This window comes from Buteo buteo, chromosome 28 (genome assembly GCF_964188355.1).
Source record: "Buteo buteo chromosome 28, bButBut1.hap1.1, whole genome shotgun sequence".
NCBI classification, from domain to species: Eukaryota; Metazoa; Chordata; class Aves; order Accipitriformes; family Accipitridae; genus Buteo; species Buteo buteo.
In genome coordinates, this window is record NC_134198.1 from 4,012,349 (window position 1) to 4,032,546 (window position 20,198).

A 20,198-nucleotide genomic window follows, 5' to 3' on the forward strand; every position below is an offset into this window, starting at 1 on the left:
ATAGCAAGAAGTCTGTGGTGTGAGCAGCTGATGAGGTTCCTTTTTTCCTATACTGAAAAAGATAGCCTGTGAAATGTGAGCCTTCTCTTTCCAGAGAACATGGGCAGCAATGTTTATGTTCTTTCCTCTTCATTGGCATGTAGTGAATGAGAAACTTCTGAATAACCCTGGTAATTCCTATTTATTTGATTCAGTTTCTCTAATAGAGCTACAGATAGTTCTTCTATATATAGTCCTTTCTGGGAAGTATGGAGAGACTATTGTATGTGTGTAGCAGTGCTGTTAAGCAGTTAGAGCGTAGAACATAAGGACAGAATTCTCCAGGTTAATATCAGATTCCTAAAGGCTCCTTCGTGCCGCTTCACTGGTTGAAAGAGACCACAGGCGAAGTGGAAATGATACCTGGAGAGCTGCCAAATAGGATCTTCATAGAACAAAGGAATTGCTGGTCAAAGACGAAAGTGTGCCCAGTATCCTGTTGGAATTTTTTTTTTTTTTTTAATCCTGGCAGAGGGCTTGCACCAAGCAAAAGGACCAAAAAACTTAAAGATGGGATACAGCTACCCTTCCCATACAAATACATGTAATTTCTTGTGTCTGTCCTGAGAAGTTGGAAGAAGGCACAATCAGCTATTAGTTGCTGGGTTTCTGAACGTGTGGTCAAAACACTGAAGGAAAAGAATGTGTTATTTTGATAATTTTAAGTAAAAGACCATCAGTGTTTTTGTTTTCTACCACTAGGAAAGATATTTTTGCTTATAGGTAGTAGCACAGGAATTCTGTCACAAATACATTTGATACAAGTGACCATTACATGAATCTGCCATTTATACAAATATGGTTGAGACTCACTCTCTGCTGTTCATCAGCTTTGCATTGTCACAGACTTACTTGCTTCTGACTGAAGTTGGAAGAAAAAAAAAATCCACATGTTTTGGGATGAGGAAAACCTTGATTTATTATTTTGGTTTTATACTTAGTTGAACGTTTTAAATTATGTTCAAATTCTTGGAATTACAGCATATAAAAGGTGACACTGGATTATACTACTGGACAGTATGCTAAGCATTTGGGATTATCACTCAGGTGTGCTCAAGTAGGAGTGCAGCAATGCAAAGAAGAGGTAGCTAGCTGATCATTAAAACTGCAGTGTCCATGGGAGGCCTGTGACCTCCCTAGGGTAGTGACTGAAAACATTGTCTGAGGAAATGTTCTTTTCCAAAAAAGCTCTGAGTTAGGATCACAAGAGAATATGCCGAAGTCTGTGCACTTGATCTTTTTCTTTAACTTCACCTGGTCCACTTCCATACTGACACGAGTCATTTCACTGAGGCAGAACTTGGAATTGGACAATAGCAGCTTGTGGTACGTGCTTGTATTTATACGGTTATAATGTTGTCATTAAGTGTTTAAACAGTAGTGAAACTATCATCAGAAATTCATTACAATGAAATACTGATTTACCTAGCTCCCAATTTAGAAATGCTAATCTAATTATGTACACATAATTATTATGTTGGCTATTATTATTGCTTCAAATTAGAGTATCTGAGGATTTCTTGGAAAATGCTCATTCTCGGTGCCTTAGTATGTGATCTGTTCTGTGTATCCTTGACAACATGTTATGCAGTTTTGTTTCCTCCCATATTTTGTCTTCTGTCATTCTATTACCACAAAGTTTTCAGCGTGTGAGATGGGGGGCTTTTTTTGAGTGTGTTTTGCTTTTCTTCCCAATACGTTGGAAGAATGACCAACTGGTTGTGTATTTATCCAGAGCAGCATGCAGTGTGTCAATTTGCAATTGCAGTGCTGCCCCCAGCTGGTAAATATGATGAACCTGTGATTAGATTAAATGTTCATTTAAATGCATGCCATAGTTTTAATAGATTAAAAGCGCTGGGAAGTTAATGAGTTATGAAATTGAAAAGAATATTGCCATTTAAATTTCTGCCCACAGAGGTGAGTTAGCTAATTGAAGTTAAATCACAGCAAGACTGTTAAACACTGCAAAATAAGTGGAAAAGTTAACAAAGATTATAGTAATGCTTTGGATTGCATGTTTGTGTTTATTATTTGTTTCCAATGTTTGCCATACTCAGTTTTTCTTAGACATAAGAATCCTTTTGGATTTGTGATTAGCATCTGTGAGAAACAGCTTTTTTTTTTTAACATATGCTGATGTGCAGACCGACAGATCTAAAAAGTAGATCTTGATGCACCTTATTTTGTTACCTTATGACAAGGCTAGCATAATAGTAGTTGGAGGTATTGCACGAAGCGATGACTCGTTTGTGAAGCATTTGTATTTTGAAGGGAGCATACTAGGGTAACATTTTAAGTAGCAAAATGTGGATCAAGCATGGCTACTTTATCTGGTATATCTACTTATGTCTATGGCCTGCAACACTGCAATATTTGAGTATTTAGGACTCGTTCTTTAGAGTGCTGTCATGCAATACTCTTGTGAGATAGAGAAAAGCTAACCCAATTGTATAAACAGGGAGTGCAAATATTCCATGTTAAGTGACTTATTCAGTCAAAGTTTTGCAGTTAAATTGTGAGGAGCCACAACGTTTCCTGAGTCCCACTTGGTATACCTGACTGCTTTCTGGAGTAGTGCTCTCTCTAGAGATTTTTGAGTAGATTGAACTCATGTTATTGGTAAAGAATTGAATTCACATTTCTGAACACAGGAATTAATTTTAATGAGTTATGAAAATAAAAGTTCAGTTCAACTGCTTAAAAAACAAAACTAAAGCCAACAACAAAGAAATTTATATGTGTGAAGATATTCACATTTCCTTCCTAAAACATGAGGGCATTCAGCAGTGGTTGTCACTAGTGCACTGTAGGGTTTTGTGAATAAAACTAGTTAAATGTATGTTCATATTTACTAGTATTTGACTATTTTTGTATATAATTAATTTGTGAATAATTACATTGCAGGTTACAATGTTGTAGTAAAAATTCCCAAAGGAGCAACAAACATTGATATTCGGCAACACAGCTACTCAGGGAAACCAGAAGATGACAACTACCTTGGTAAAAGCCTCCTGTGTATAACATTAATAGATAGTTTTTGTGCTCTTGCCAGAGGTCTGCTCTAGACATATATTATCAGAAGTCTGATAAAGTCTTTAGAGCATATATCTAATTACATTGTATCATCATTTGCCCAAGTCTCTCTGTAGATATTAGTTTTCAGAAAGATGTGTGAGATGTTGTTAGGTTTCTGATTCTTAAACGTGTGTGTTAATTTGTCAGAGAATAGGAATTATAGCACATTGCATCATTCTGTCAATTTTTTACTTCATTGAGGCAATGTTAACTAAAACTCCACAAGTGAACTCGGGAATAATGCAGGTATTTGTGGTTCTAAATCTTGGAAGCATGTACTTTGTTTATAAACAAAGCAGTCTGACCTTCAGCAAACTTACCAGTTGTCTCACATTTCTCTTTTTCTATTGTGTCTGAGTGTAAGATCACATATTGATAGATTTGCAAGTGTGTGAGAGGAACAAAGAATTCATAAGCACATTGTACCAAAAATCCTGGTGGTTCTGTTTCACAGGGCTTAGTTATATCTGAAGTGCCTGAGAGAATATTGGTGCATATTTTCCTTATGTCTCTACTTCCATTACCATCCTACTCAACAAACTTCAGAGTTTTCAAAATGTTTTCCTTGCCACTTGTTGCACATGCATCTCACAGGACACAGAACAACCCTCACCACCTGACACTAGCTACTGTTTCAAATGTAGTAATGCCTGAATAGCATGCATTTACTAAAAATTTTACTTTATTTTAAATCTAATTTTTAACTTGTTATTCATCTTTATTATTGAAAACTGGTCATTATATTAAATTATTATTATAAATGCTTAGTAATTACTTTTACTTTAAAATTTACTTTTTAAAGGCACTTCACTAAAAGTAGCTCTAGCAAATACAAGGATGTGGGCTGTAGAATAAGCAAGAAATACAGATAATTATTGTTTCCTTCTACAGTAGCACAACCTAACCAAATTTAAAAGTGATGACTGCAGGCAACCCTTCAGCAGAACAGATATGAAAATTGTGTTGTTAATGCAGAGAAAATCCATGACAGCTGCTCAGGTGAAAGTTACTTATGGTCAGGATTGAGTTAATGCATTAGAAACTGTTTGATACAACCTTGAAGTATTACACATGGACTAAAATAAAGCTAAGTGTTGATAAGAAGATGTACTATTAAGAGTTTTTATTAATAGAACCTTTTAATTAAATAGATGCTTTATTTCCATTATCTTATTTTACTTATAGCTTTATCTGATATTCATGGAAATTTTATCTTGAATGGAAATTTTGTTGTAAGCATGTCAAAAAGAGAAATCAATATACAAGGAGCCATTTTTGAGTACAGTGGTTCAAACAATACGATAGAACGAATTAACAGCACTGATAGAATCGAAGAAGAGCTAACCTTACAGGTGCATGTTTACTTTTTTCATAAGCTTGAAAATTCGCTACATGATCATTATATTCATAATTCTATGTTCAAATTCACTGAAAAACAGCTATCATTTTATCTCAATTAAGGTTTTGTGTGTAGGGAATTTATACAATCCTGATGTGCGTTATTCATTCAATATCCCAATAGAAGATGGAAGTGATCTGTTTACGTGGGATCCTTACGGACCCTGGCAAGACTGCAGCAGGATGTGCCAAGGTACTGTGAATTCTTTTGTCACCAGAACCAAAGACCTGGTGGTATTTAGGAAGGGACTAGTCTTGTACTCAGATTTTTCACCCCCACTTTTAAGGAAGAAACTTGGCACACTCAGTAAACTTTTAGTGCACAGAGCCTTTAAGGGCAGAATGACTTCTGATTTTTGTTGTGCTTTTTTCATTATTTATGCAGTGCAATTCTATATTCAAAACTACATTTGTGCTCCTTTCTTTTGTAGCCATAGGAGTGGTTTATAAAAAGTTGAATCAAGTCTAATGAATCTTTAGAAAGCAGTATTGTATGTCTACTCATATGTATAGGCTTCTGTTCTCCTACTTCCAGATGGTCACTGATTTTTCTAGTGTCTTTCATCTATATTTATTTGTCTTTTTTGGTTATCTGCTACATGGAGTGAAGCTTTTAAAGATATGTCTTACAATTTTTTAACTGTTATTCTGTAGGCTATTCCAGTGTAAAAATAAAACTGCAATATGTATGAAGTGTATATATAAAGTATATGTACACAGATTTTTGATAGATACTCCTATTAGCAGGTGCTGGAAATGCCTGTAAATATGTGATGGTGAGTTTCTTTTGGTTTTGTGTAAGGCTATAGACATGCTTGTGTGCTAGAGAAGCAGAGCATCTGTTAGCTGTGGTACTTGTCCCAGCACTCTGGATCTTTTAGGTACCCTGTGATCAAATTTTCTGCTTCCTTAAAGAGAAGGATCACAAACTCTAAGTTAACATGGTGGTTTGAAAATTTGGTAATTAGCAAAGGACAGACATGATGCATTTGGAATATTTAGCCTGATGAGTAAATGGACTGTTGCACTTCTGCAGTTTTCTGGAAGTTGTTATCCTTGTGTGACCACTGTAGTACAGCTGGGAGGTGGCAGGGGTGACAGGGACAAGGTTGTTCTCCACCTGGAATGTAGTCAGTTGCAAAAAGCGGCGTGTTTGTGCAGGATCTGCTGTATACAATCGTTAGTGTTAATAGGGTATCTCAGTTAAATTCCTAAATGAATGGAATCCATTAGTATAAAAAGGCACTCTTATTTTAGCCCATTATTCCTGTTTTTTGTTCCTTTTCAAGGTATTCGAAGAAGAAGAATGGCATGCGTACGTAAAAGTGATCATGTAGTAGTGTCTGATCAAAGATGTGAACTTATACCCACTGTACCAGATGTCTTTGAGGAGTGTAATACAGAGTGTGAATTAAGGTAAAAAGAGGTTCCTAGCTGATGGAGCTATTGTGGTCTTACATATTTTTGTTGATAGAGATTGAAACAAAGTAATTCAGGTTGCTTTGTACTCTGTCCCTCCACCCCTCTCTACCTCTGTCATCCCTCCTGTCTCTCCTTCCTTTCCTCAAATCTATTCATATAATGGGTTTACACATATGTTTACACTTCTGAATCTAAGTAGAACCACTGTAATTTTCCAATTTTTATTGGTAAAGTACAAAGTCTCTTGTTAGGATTGTGAATCTGTCCTATATATCCTGGCACAAAAACTTGTATTGCTGGGCAGAATACATTTTTCATCAGAATGGTACCCACAACTGGAACTAATTTGAAACAGACTTGTGTTTTTGCACTCCAAGAAAGCCCACGAGTTCAGAGGATGAACAGTTAGAATTATAGCTTACATTTTTCAAAGTCACCTAGGAGATTAAGACAAAAGAGCCTTTAAATTTAAAAAGATGTTTTTAAGCCTGTGAGTCAAATTCTTTTATATTGCTTTGAAAATTGCAGTCATGAGAGAGATTTTACAGTTTTATCTGTTCCCTAAAAATGCATATCTATATTTACATGACAATTCCTGGTACATTCTCTGAGTGCTTTATTCACCATGGTCTTATTTTTTAAAACATAGTTAGCTTCCTATAACAGCTTATCCTTGTAGGTGGCACAATGTTGGCAAAAGTGACTGCACATCGAAGTGTGGCCCAGGGTATCGCTCTATAGAGATCCACTGCATGAAGTACTCTATTTCAAAAGGACTCAGTGTTCCAGTGGATGATAAGTACTGTGCTGATCAGCAGAAACCACCAACCAGAGAGCCCTGCCATGGTGACTGTATGTTAACAAGTTGGCACTACACAGAATGGTCAGAGGTACAAATTCAAAACCTTGTAATTGTACCATTATAGTTCTGGTTAGTGCTCATACCAAATTTTTATTTCTCTATCAATTTTTTTAGTTTAAGTAAAAGAAAATAATGTTTGACAAATGCAGAGTTGTAGGAGGAGCTAATGCCAATCTTTATATTTCAGCAACTACCTCATATTTTTGTAAGAAACTGTAGCTAAATTGTTTGCAGCTTGGTTTTGGAAGTCAGCAGAGAAGATCTGGTGGTTAAAGGTGTATATTTTATTTACAGTCTTAATTTACTTCTGAGAGTATTTTGGAGAAAAGGAATAAGTACAATTTCAGCTTTAATCTTCAGTAAAGAGTTTTATCTTGGAACTACTAAACAAAGTGCCAAATTTATCTCACGTGAACATATTGGCAGTCTGTGGATTAAATGTAGAATACGTTTGTCTTAACACAATCATTGATGTCTTTTGCCTTTAAGACTGATAATGTATTTTGACCTGGCTTTATCATGTTGTGTTTCCTGTTTCATTATATTGTCTGTACACTGCAGTGTTCCAAGAGCTGTGAAAGAGGTGTCAGAACCAGAGAAGCTTTTTGTATGAACAATTTGGGTCGTCATCTTCCTGACAGAGAATGCCGGGAACTTCCAAGAGTTGTAACACAGAGTTGCAATGAATTCTTATGTCCAAGCTGGTCTGTTAGTGAGTGGAGTGAGGTAATGAACCATGTAAAACTTAAGATGGCTTTGGTCCTGGTCATCAATATCGAAATAAGCTGCTTTAAGTGTTTGGGTTTTCTGTTCTGGCTATTTTGGTGTACACGATAATAAAAATTCTGAAGTCCTAGGATTTGGTTGATAAACATCCCAGATGTACAAATGGAATGAGAACTTCTGAAAAACACACCTAGAATTTATTTTTCTCTGAAAATTTGTTACATTAAAATGAGGTAGCGAAGCTACTTAAAGTAAATCTATCTACAGTAATATGCATACCTTCCTTTTTTATGAAGCAATGAGAACCATTCGGCCAACTGAAGAACAGAATTCTCTCTGTTTTATTATAGATTATATGGGTATAAACCCATCATGGATAGTTTAAGCATTTTTCCTGTGAAAGCTGTGATATGTGCACTCATATTTTAAACAAGTATTCTTTATTCAAATGGAAATAAATGATTTCTACATTGTTCTCATATTTTTGTAGCTTCAGAAACTTAGTAGTGATTCCTTTGTATTAGCATTTGGGTTGATGTTTACAGGAAATGGAGGGTTCATAAAAGATCTAGTTTTGCTGGACTACTTGCATTCGTAGAATATTTTTGTTATTTATGTGATCTTTAAAATCCAGCAGATTACTAGAAGAAAGTAAAGCCATTAATGCAGATTCATGTCTTTACAAACTGATGACTCTAATAATTTTACAGTGTCCTGTGACATGTGGCAAAGGAATGAAGCATCGTCAAGTATGGTGCCAATTTAATGATGAACAACTGAGAGATGATTTCTGTAATCCAAATGATAGACCAGAATCAATAACAGCCTGTGAACTTCATGAATGTGCATCTTGGCAAGTAGGGCCTTGGGGATCAGTGAGTACATAAGGATTCCTGGCTTCTTGTTTTCTACTTCAGACTGAGTGATCACAAAACGATACCTTTTAAATATTTTAATTGGATCTTAAGCAGTTACTTTAGTTGAACTGATTGACATGTTTGTTTGTTTGCTTCTATTGGCTATCTAACCAGTAATTTAGGAACACCCACACCTAAAACAGTCATTGACCCTGAGCCTTATTATCAAAGACACGTTTACACATGAATGCATTACATCTCCAGAATAATGAAAATGTAGATAGCAAAATGTTCAGATGAATGAGACAGGTAAAAGACCAAATATTTATAGGTGTGTGGGCATATTTAAGTGGTAGCTTTAATTTAAGGTCATAGAAGTGTATATGCTAATAATAGCAGGGAAAAAGACTTAGTATTTTGTTGTTTTGTTTTGACCTTCAGCGATAAAAGATCTACTATCTCTTTATGTGAAAGTGCTGTTGAAAAATATGTTCCTGTGTGTAATGATGCTCATCTAATGTATACCAGAGTGGCTTCAAAATTCTGGAAAAAAGTGAATTAATTTGTGAAGGAAACTTTTGTCAGCAAATAGATGAGAATTAATTAAAAAATAATAAGGTACTCGATTTCATGGAGCTTTCATAAGATCAAACCAACTCAAACCAACAGAACTGTTGGATTATTCAGTGTTTCTTGGATTTTAGTGAGAATTCATAGCTGAATAGCAGCTGAAGTTTATTTTTTTACATATAACCTGGTAGTAAAATACAGAATAAATATACCTTTAGACATTAAGTATATTTTTAACTTAAACATTTATTTTGTATAGAACTTTTCTCATGTAATATTTTTTCATGTTAGAGATAACCATGCTGTTGTCTAACATGATGTTGAATTCCTTCTGAGTAATCTTTTGATCACAAGATGCTGGCTTTCCATTCCTACAAGCTAAATGCAAGAATGAAATAAAAAAATTAATTCAGTCCCATGATATAATTCTTCTGAATAAAAAAACCACTGTGTGTGGCCATTCTGGAGTAGCTTGTACAAGCAATTTACCAATCCATGTCACTGGAGCAGAGCTTTCCATTGCAGTTTTTCCACCATACCATCTGGTAATAGCTATTCATGACCTGGGTTTTTATCAGTATTTGTACTTGAACCACAACATTTATAGGATGGTATTTATGTCATAATATTTTCAGCCATCTAACATTTTAGGTGCTGCCTTTGAGTGTGCTCTTGTCAAACTCTACAGTGACAAGAAAGACATTTAACAGCTACAGCTAGTGATTCATTTGGAAGCCACCCTTTACTGCCCCCCTCCCGCCCCTTCCTCTACCCCAGTTTTTATTGTTGAACATGACATTATATAGCATAGATTGTACCTCTGATCAGTTTGGGTCAGCTGTCCTGGCTGTGTTCCCTCCCAATCTCCTGCCCACCTCCAGCCTGCTCACTGCAGGAGGTGGAAGGGGAGAAAAGAGAAAGCCTTTATCCTGCACAAGCACTGTTCAGCAATAGCCAAAATATCGGTGTGTTATGGACACTGTTTAAGCACCATATGGTCTGCCGTGAAGAAGGTTAACACCATCCCAGTAGTCATTCCCATTCATTCTAGAAGGAGTTTTAAAATAGAAAATGTAATTAAAAATTCAGTTTTATTATAAATGGTGCTGTGTCAAGTGTGTGAAATTATTGACTTTAACAGTGTTCTGTAACGTGTGGACGCGGATACCAGATGCGTGCAGTCAAATGTGTTACTGGGACTTACAGAGTTATTTTGGATGATGACAGGGAATGTAATGCTGCTACTCGTCCTAGAGATAACCAAGTAAGTTAAAAAATAACTTTCAGTTGATTGTACTTTTTAGTTAAAAGCATCTAAATACAACTGTTGTCTACTGACTCTTTGAGGGAACTTGCAGGAAATGAGTTCTAAAATGAGAAAAAAATACTCAAACTATCTGCTTTTTTCCTGAACTTCAAATTTGGCCTAGGGTATTAAGTAAAAGAAGACTAAGTCGGAGATTGAAGATTTGAAAGTTGGGTATATGATGAAAGGCCTTTGATTATTTGGGGGCAGGGGAAGCTCCAACATGTAAAATATTAGTCTGCTTGCTATGATGCTTAATAATAGCATGTAACTGCCTTGCTATTCTCTAAAATTCTGCTTGTATATAGTTCTTAAAAGAACAATGTTACTTGAAGAAAGCTTCAGTTGTTGGAATAATACTAATTCAAAACTGTGTAGACATGAATTATGATTTAATATGGTATTAATATGGTTCTTAACCTTTTCTTATCTCAGTTTACTTACTTCATCACTTCCCTTAAATCTATCATTTTTCAGAAGAAATGTTTTTAATGCGGTCAGTGACTTTACCTTTAACTAAAAGCATTTTGGTATCTTAGGTACTATGTATTAATATGTTGAACTGGCTACCAGATTCATACATCTCATTTATATCCAGCTATGCTGGTAACCACATGCCTCCTTGAGGGCATACTCTGCTGCTTGTCTTGAGGAGAGAGGGGAAAAAAAGGATTCTATGGTCCAGAGTAAACCAGTCACAAGTTACCAGCCCTCTGATGGCTTCTTGAATAAGATTTCAAAATATAAAAGCCAAAGATTGGTATACATTTATTTCCACTTATATGTGAAAACACTGGGTTTGAGTATGCTTTGTATTTTGAATTGTGGTACCTGTAGCTGGGTGATTTTGTGTTCTGAGTAGCTGAAGGTATAAAGGACAGGACATCACAGCCATCCTCACAGAGTTCTTCTGTACTGCATGTGGCTATGAAACAGGACACAGTCATGTCTATGCCCCTTGTCTCCAGCAAGTTGCCCAACACAGTTCTTTCTCAAAGTGCAAATATTGTTAGTTATTACTCATACAGTTTTAACATCAAATAAGTTTTCTCGATTTGCAACAAAAGAAAACAATTTAATTGAAAAGCCTTTGGATAACACCAGGGAAAAGTTAGAAGATGGTATTTACTTGCTAACTAATGCTGGCTTATTGTAATGGTAGGATGTATTTCTGGTGGAGTCATTTGCTTTACATTTGGCTCTTCTAAAATATATACTTTGAAAGCTTATTTTTTTCTCGCCCCTGCAGGAATGTGAACTGCCCTCTTGTCCAGAAAATACAAAATTATGGACTACATCGCTTCCTCTAGTTCATGTGGGGAAGGTGACTCAATGGAGATATGGATCATGGACCCCAGTATGTAATGTAATAGTGGTCACATCTTGCAGAGCAGTCCTCCATTCCTTCACCCATTTTTCCATAAAGTTCTCAATGTATTTTTCAGACTGAAATCTGCTTGGGATAAATTTTAAAGGAATTCTAATTTTTTTTTTTTTAAGAACCTTTTTCTTAAGGAGATAGACACTCCCAGCAAATTCAGTTTGCTTCAAATCTAGCCAGGGAAAATAAGGAGGGGAGAAAACCAGGGTTCTAGGAGCTGGGATTCTGAGCAAAATAGCTTTCATATGATTGAGTGTGTGCAAGGAAGTGTTGGGGTTTTTTTGAATAATTGATCAGTTTCTGAATATAGAGAACTTCTTTCATTCTAAAATATGATTTAAATCTTTTATGTGAGTAGCAATATTAAACAGTTTGGGTCTTCAAAGGTCTAATTTTACATAATTTGTAAAGTAAGCATTATAAAAAATGGTTTCTACACAAACTTTAATGGAAGAGGTGTTTATTTTGATAGTGTTGGAAATCAGTTTTACTTGACAGCAATGTGAAAATTTGAAATTATTTATAAAAATGTGGGTGTGTGTTCATCCCTTGAGGTTCTTAACAAAACATATAAGACAATTATATCTTTACACAACTGTCTTAAGTAAATAGCAGTAAAGAGTGCATAGACTTAGGGTACTTGGAAACTCTTCACTAAATTCACCTTGAACTTCTTAGCTATAAAGGCATTAGAAGGGTCTCAATGGAATATGCTAATATAAATTAGAATGGCAAATGGATTGTGAATATCAGTTTTTATTAGTTGATGTAAATATTGCATCATAACTAAAATGTTCTGGAAGTTACTCTCTAATGTTTCTGTTATTAATAAATAAAAAAAATTGCCATTGCAACTGTATAATGATTCCATGTTATAGTTGAAACGCTACCTGTTCAGATACGCTGAATTGCTTCACAAGAATTAAGGCCATGCAATTCAGTTCCAAGCCAACGGGAATTCTTAAGGCCTAAACCATCCAGCAATATTTCACTTTCCTTCCTGAACGCATGGCTCTATCAGTGTGAGATGGAAATCTGGTTCTCAGTGTTTAATTCTAAAGTCAAGCTGATACTAAGCTATGTTAGTATTTTGGATGCTTGCATGATCTTGTTTTGGTCTCCTAAAGTGCGATGAGCTTGGATTGTTCTCTGACAGTGCTCTGCGTCCTGTGGGAAGGGTGATCGTGCTCGCTATGTGAGTTGTAGAGATGCTTATGGAGGAATAGCAGATGAATCTTTCTGTGCTCATTTACCACGACCAGCTGAAATTTCAAGCTGCTTTAGCCCATGTGGAGAGTGGCAAGTTGGAAATTGGTCCCCTGTAAGTATTAATTGTAACTTATTTTTTTTTAATGTGTCTACTTGGATTATTGGCCAAAGTCTCTGGTTAGAAATTGAGACTTCATATTCTGTGCAAGTGTGATTGAAATTGCATCCCTTGAAAAAAACAAAGTACATGTTACTTACTGTCAAAAGTAAATATAACTGTCTTTGGTAATTAATTATCAATGTTCTGTTACAAATGTTGGGTTAATTTTTGGTTAGTGCACAGTTACCTGTGATAGTGGAATAGTAACAAGACAAGTTATCTGTGTCAACTATCATCAACAAATCAACGAGAATTACTGTGATCCTGAAGGCCGACCTTCCAAAGAACAAGAATGTAACATGCCACCATGTCCACCAGTTTATCATCATATTCCGAAAATGCATGACCATCCAAGCCATTTTCCAGAAACAGGTCACCTTCCAATACACCATCCACAAGACAATATAAACCAGAGGAACCATCCCTCTGTGGGAGGATATCAATGGAGAACTGGACCCTGGGGAGCAGTAAGAAATTTTTTTTTAAAAAAATATATTAATCTGTTCTCTCACATGTGTGTTAACATTTCTAGAAAGGTTATTGCAGTTCAGATTTGGTCAAAAGAGAAACACATTTATTTAAAAAAAAAATTATTGTTATTATGAAGAATATATTAAATTAAAAATGTAGTTTTTGTGCAATGTCATCTTTAAAATACTTCTACATAGCAAGTAGTAATTTTTATTTGCAAATTTCAGTTTTGAAAGTTAACATTAAAAAATTTTAATTTTAAGTTGTTTTAACCAATGTATTTTACATTTTTCTGATTATGCAATGGTGATACATATGTTTACATGTTTTGGTAGTGCTCTAGTACTTGTGCAGGTGGATTTCACCGTCGAGTTGTAGTATGTCAAGATGAGGAAGGAAGAAGTGCTAGTTATTGTGATGAGGCAACAAAACCTCCAGAGTCAAGACACTGTGATTCTGGACCCTGCCCACGATGGAACTATGGAAACTGGGGAGAAGTAAGATCATTTCACTTTCAAAGGGAAACGCTATTTACCACATAAGCTTAGGAATAATAACATAATTATTTGACTGTGCATGGAACTGAATACCATTTTTTTTTACTTACTTAAAAAGAATGAGTTTCAACCTGTTTAGATAAACTTTGTTCTTTGATGAAATCCAGAACTGTAGTGTAAATGAGCAGTGTAAATATACATCCAAAAGAAGCAAGTATTGTGTGAGGCTAAGGTTGTACAACACATAATTCAGTGTTGAGTAGTGTCTTGAATCTTGAGACATACAAAATTATTTTCTGTTATAAAAAATGAATTGTATGCAGAAGAACCTCAGTGTAATAGCTAGTCTAAAAAAAAAAAAGCACAGGTAGCTATAAAGAAACTTTTATTACATTGAATTTCATAGGTAATAACTAGAATAACTGCAAGTAGTAGTATCTGCTGGGTTGTAGTTACAAGATAAAAATATGTGCCTGGCTTAGAACATTTTGATGAAACATTGTATGTTATTGGGAAAAGAACGGTTTCTTCATGCCATGTAATGTCATATCTTGACCATGCATTCTTGCTCAAACACTACAGAAAGTGTTAAAGCTGGTTAGTTTGTCATTCAGTCTAATCCTGCCCTCTCTTCTTATTCTTGATACATCAGTATCTAGAATCGGGAAAAGAAGAAAAATTTTTTGAGTGACTGTTTTATTTTTCTTTTTTTTTTTTTTCTCCCTCATTTTGGCCAGATCTAGCCATTTAGTTCTTGAGGCCAGTCTGAGTGTCATGTTTTTTCCATCCATAGCTGCGGACTTGGGGTTCCGGTTAATGCAGATGCTGCAGTTTTTGTCTAATTTAGAATCCTCTGAAATACAGTAAAAAGCTATAAACTGTTGGAACATGCTCACTTTTGATCACATTATTTTTAGTAGCTCATTAGAAATGAGAATTAGTATTTTTGTCTGGTATTGCAGAATTACAGGAAAACTGAAACCCAGAAAACACATCCTGTAAGTATTTTACACTAAGTCTGTATAAGTTAGACTATGAGAAAGTGCGCCCAGCGTCTGAGTTTTCTCTTTTCTGGCAGGGAAAACTAGTTCTAGGATCAATTTCACTCTTTTCCTCCTATCAAAGAGAGACACAAATGCTCGTTTATTCTCATAAATGGTTACTTCTCCTTGATAGAGTAGATTCTCTGTATCTGAGACTTTTTGTGGAAAATCACTTGATAAACTACAAAAATGTAGTTTGATAAATGTTTTTGTGAGAGGATTGTTTTTTCATTATATGGGATTAGACTGTAAGTCCTTATTCTTGAATTGAATGTCCAGGGAATATGAAAATAGAGGTAGTAAATAATAACATGTACTGATTATTGCTATATCTTTTTGGTTTAATGGTATGTGATGACTCTCAACAAAAATATTGCATATAAAATTCTGTATTTCAGTGTACTCAAACTTGTGGAGATGGAATAAAAACAAGACTGGTGATTTGTCAGCTTCCTACTGGCCAAATGTTGGGTGATCAAAACTGTGAAATTCTAGACAAGCCACCTGATATGGCACAATGTAATGTGCATTCTTGCCCTGGTGATGTTTCATGGCATCGGGGACCGTGGAAATCGGTACGATAGCATTCACTAATATTTTTCACTTTCTTGTTCTTTCTGTCACTCTATTTCCCCTTGCCTTTTAAAAAATTATATTACTATTTTATTTGGTAACAGTGAAATAATAATGCATGTGGAATATAGTCTATGTAGTTTTATCAAGCAATTGTTCCTGCAGTCATTGAATTAAATGGGAAACAGCCATTTACATCAGTGGGAACAACATCATGCTCTATAAAACATCATAGGGAATATTTTTTAAATTACCAGAAATCATCATAGCTGATAGCAATACCTAATAGGTTGTTCTATTTTGAAGGGTTATGATTTGACCTGTGTTTAAATTTAAAGCATATGCTGTAATTTATACTGTAGTATTATTGACATATTTATATTTGTAAAAAAAAAAAAAAAAAAGCTTTTTAGTGCATAACTTTTTTCTAATAGTATATTTAAGTATAAAATGGCTCACACACCTGTATATTACACTCTGTCATCAAACATTTTACTCCATATTACATGTACATTTGTGTATAAAAGTTTATATTTGTGGTTTTAAAACAGTGACTAATTAAAGCTGTCTATGTATAATTATGTATGTAACTATAATATGTTATTGTCTACATGTCACTGTCTACTAATGTGTAAAAATGCCTACAGTAATCACCATTAATCTTTAAAATTGCCACTAGCAGATTATTAATATGCTGAAGTAATCATAACAAGTTGTACAATACAGAGTACATTATATTTCCCAAGCTGTGGATTTGAAAACAATATTTATTATTGTGCTCAATCCTAAAGGATAAAGCAATCAAAGGAGGTTGGATCCAGTTCTGGTTCCATCAAAATCAGTTAAAAACCTGTCATTAACATTCCTGGGAGATGGGCTAGGACAACAGTTCTTTTTAATTCCTTTTTTTTTTTTTTTTAAATTAATAAAATTATGTAATTTGGTTCTTTGAATTAACATAGAAACATTTTTAAAGTATTGTTTCTTTTCAACTTTAAATAACTTATTAGTGTTTATGTAATCTATTCTAATTTATTTCAATAGGCTTTAAAATGGAAGTTTGAATTAATAATTCACCACAGTTATTTTTTTCTTCCACTGTGCAAAACAGAGTTTTGGGTTTGTGTTTAACAGACACCAGAGTATCTTATTTAGCCATTAGCCAAATAATTAGTGGTGACTTGCTAATGCTTAATTAATGTATGTACTTAAGGTGCTGAGAAGACAAGCAGGGCGTTCAGCACACAGTTGCCTTTGAACTCGATGTTTCTTTTCCTTTTAGATCGAAAGTTATTCACAGCCTGTTCATTCCCAGAGTGATGCAGTTTGTCCTGCATTAGTAGGTTACCTGTAAGCTATTGTAATGTATTGTAAATGTTACATATGGCTTGGTTTTGCAAAGATTTTCATGTTGGTTTATATCTCAATTGACATAAAAGCCATTATAATCCTTCAAAAACTAAGTTTAGAATGGACTCTAGTCATCAGAGAGAGAGTTTGTGGCCTCTGTTTTAGATATGATTGCAAGCTCTATGGTTATTCATTCGGTAATACTTTTAATTTCATCACACTGTCACAGGGCGGTGTACAGAAACAAACGTGGCTGATTTAGGAGGTAAAAACAGGCTCACATATTAAATATGGTGTCACTTTTTAGTAATTTAGCTAGTTTTAACACTGCCAGCACACAAACTTCAGTTAATTTTTGTTGCTGTTTAAGCAGAGCAAAATTTATTCATTGAGGACAACTATTATGAAAAAGTAGTAAAAGCTTTAGTCACAGAAACACAGTTGTAGCCTAGCACAAACGGCTTTGTTTAGCCTTCCCCTATGGGTGGTTGACTAATGATGTGATAATTTGGCAATAGAGCATGGCTCTGCCTATCTTTATGCCTTTCTGGCATACAATGTCGTCTAATGTCGGGGACTGTTAATGACTGGACGCTCTCTGGAGGCTGGAGTCATTGATGACATGTCACATCTATGCTTATTCGCTTCTCTATAAAGACAGCAAGAACCAGATAAAACACTATATATTTATTATAATTTTGATAAAAGTATTGAGTAATATTTATGTATCTGGACAGCAATGCATTACACTTTTATATCTACTAGTGAGATTCCAATGTCAAAACTTAAGTAGAAACTGAAATGCAAGGCTTCCCACATGTAGCATAAGTTGCCATAATAGGTTCTTGCCGTCTTTTACATCTGGCATTCATGGCACAAATGTAATATGTGGAGAGGGTGAGTAGAAGGAAGGGAATTTCTGAGCAATTGCTTTTCCTGGAACAACTCCTTGACTTCCTCAAATATCGGCCCTGTCTCTGGCCGAGCCAGTTCAGAAATGGGTATCAGAATTGCCTAAAAAACCTTTTCCTCATTCTGATGTAGCTTTACCTAAACCATGTCTGAACTAAAAGCCTTGCTCATGGATTATTCCAGCTTTTACATAGCCAGGTAGTTTCCTCTTGGATTTGAGACTCCAGCAGAAATAGAATCAGAAAAAGTCAAATTAGCCAAGACTAATTCAGAATCCTGAGTCAGGAACCTGATCCACTGTGTAGAAGGACTGTTCTAGTTTATCAGCTGTCAGTGTCTTTTATGCTCTCTTCCATATTGAGGCATTCTAACTTCTTCCACTAGCTATCACTATATTTGAGGATAGAAGGCTTTTAGCAATATGCCTTGTTAGTCCATTTCTCTTAGTTTTTGATTCATTTTACACAACGTAATTAAAATAAAACATATCTTGTAAATGCACAACAGGGCAGTTGCAAGGAACGCTCTGTTTGTGATTTGAAGCCAGAATTCTGGTTGATGCTTTCTGCAGTTTAACAGCTATGTGCTGTTCCACTTTATAGTGTCTATCTATGGCTACCAGAGCTGACCATTACAAAGCTTAAAGTCTATGTACTCCTCTGCTGCCAGTTTCTGCAGCTGTCCAAAGGGATGTGAGGCAAGTAAATCTCAAATTCTAAAGGCTCGTACCACTCCAGGACACTTTCTCAGAAATGTTATACATATTCAGAAACTTTGATTTTTTTTTTTAATTTTTTTTTACTCTTTGAAACTTTACTTCAGTCTAGAATTTTCATATTGTGATATCCAAGCCAGAAAGATGCTCTGAAATTTTACAGGGAGGATGGCTAGGAAATCCATCCTTTTGCCTGTAACTTGAATTTGTTTGATCTGGAGGTCATTGGGAGACTCTGACGATGATCTTTTTAGAATGTAGCTTACGTCTTCTGCTTTCTTAGTTTTGTGCAAGTTTCTGAGGGAATTTTCTTTAGTAAAAACTGAATCATGCCCCCCCCTTTTTTATCAAAACCCAAAGGAAAGGGAGTGGGTTTACACCCAATCCATTCATCTTGAGGGACTCTGCCTTTTTTCAAAGAATATTGGTGTCAATTCTTAATGTAAATGAGGTTGATAAAAATTATACAAACATTCCTAGATTCAAGTGTTTCAAAGTTTGAAACATTTGATTTCAAGATTTCATTGCCTAATTGGCATGTATCAAAGTAAACTACCTCTTTTTTGATATACAAAAATTACAATACAGATGTATGTATTTTGATATATACATATTATAAATATATTTATAAGTTAAATAATACTTGAGGTAAATATAGCTGGCTATTTTAATGGAGTTGCACCAACAGTAAATTTGGCCCATATATCTTGGATATTTTTCTTTTAGACTACTCTGGTTTCATTGGTGAAGGGGTTGAGGCAATGATCCAAAACTTCATGAAAGAATGAATAAATTACAAGCTAAAAAGTATGGAAACCATATGTCACATTATATAACATCAAGAAAAATTCCATCGCGTTCTGACAGCTGGCTAAGAGTACTTTGTTCTAGTATAGATTTTTATTGTATCCCTTCTTTCCACAGTGCATTATTGGGTTTTTGTGTTTAGCCCATGCAGTAAGACTTCTGGTTTATTATATTAATCTTCATTAGAGTGGTTCGGGTTTTCTGACCCTAATGACAAGAAATTGTTTTTTCCTTAAAGCATGAAAAGAGAGAATATTACAAATTTGCAAAGATACTACAAGTTTTTAAAACTGAACCATAATTATTAGATTTAAGTTTTGTGCTAGAAGAGTTGTAGAACAATCTATCTTAATTGAGTTCAAGAATGCTGCTTTGTAACTTTCAATACAAAGCTTTTTTTCCTTTGAACAGCATTTCCCATATCCACATGCTTAAGTATTCTTAGCCAAACAATAGTCTGTTACCTGACAAAAAGTGGGAATATAATCAAATCAGCTGTATGTAGGTTATGTTTAGATACAACAGATCTTCAGACACATAGTGCAGATATATATACAATCTTGCAAACCTTTCATGTATAGCACCAATGTAAAGTAGGTATACTAAAGTATTATTTTTAGCAGTACTTGGCTGGGAAATAATTTGACACACAGTAGCAAGTTAGGAGATTTCCAGTGCCAAAGCCCTGGCAAGGTAACTGGGCAAAACTTCTAATGTGAACATACATACTGTTTCACTCTTCCTTCTGCTGTTCAACAGGTGAGAACTCTTTTACTCATCTAGGATGCTGTTCTTATTGGAGGTTTTTTATGGTGCTTTCAC

At 34.9% G+C, this 20,198-nt stretch overlaps 1 protein-coding gene across 8 annotated transcripts in view; it reads left to right on the forward strand.

Moving 5' to 3' along the window:
* Nucleotides 1–20,198, forward strand: part of ADAMTS20 (ADAM metallopeptidase with thrombospondin type 1 motif 20) — a 99,176-nt gene that overhangs the window by 46,690 nt on the left and 32,288 nt on the right. For all 8 annotated transcript variants that reach the window (XR_012654643.1, XM_075059155.1, XM_075059157.1 and 5 more), the window contains 13 exons: nt 2,947–3,042; nt 4,303–4,469; nt 4,579–4,708; nt 5,805–5,931; nt 6,617–6,827; nt 7,361–7,525; nt 8,236–8,400; nt 10,094–10,216; nt 11,508–11,615; nt 12,796–12,960; nt 13,185–13,475; nt 13,815–13,976; nt 15,418–15,594. Coding sequence is in view for 7 of the 8 variants with exons in the window: in XM_075059155.1 (XP_074915256.1) it covers nt 2,947–3,042; nt 4,303–4,469; nt 4,579–4,708; nt 5,805–5,931; nt 6,617–6,827; nt 7,361–7,525; nt 8,236–8,400; nt 10,094–10,216; nt 11,508–11,615; nt 12,796–12,960; nt 13,185–13,475; nt 13,815–13,976; nt 15,418–15,594 (2,087 nt within the window). In the remaining variant the exon portion in view is untranslated. The remainder of the gene's footprint in view (nt 1–2,946; nt 3,043–4,302; nt 4,470–4,578; nt 4,709–5,804; nt 5,932–6,616; nt 6,828–7,360; nt 7,526–8,235; nt 8,401–10,093; nt 10,217–11,507; nt 11,616–12,795; nt 12,961–13,184; nt 13,476–13,814; nt 13,977–15,417; nt 15,595–20,198) is intronic.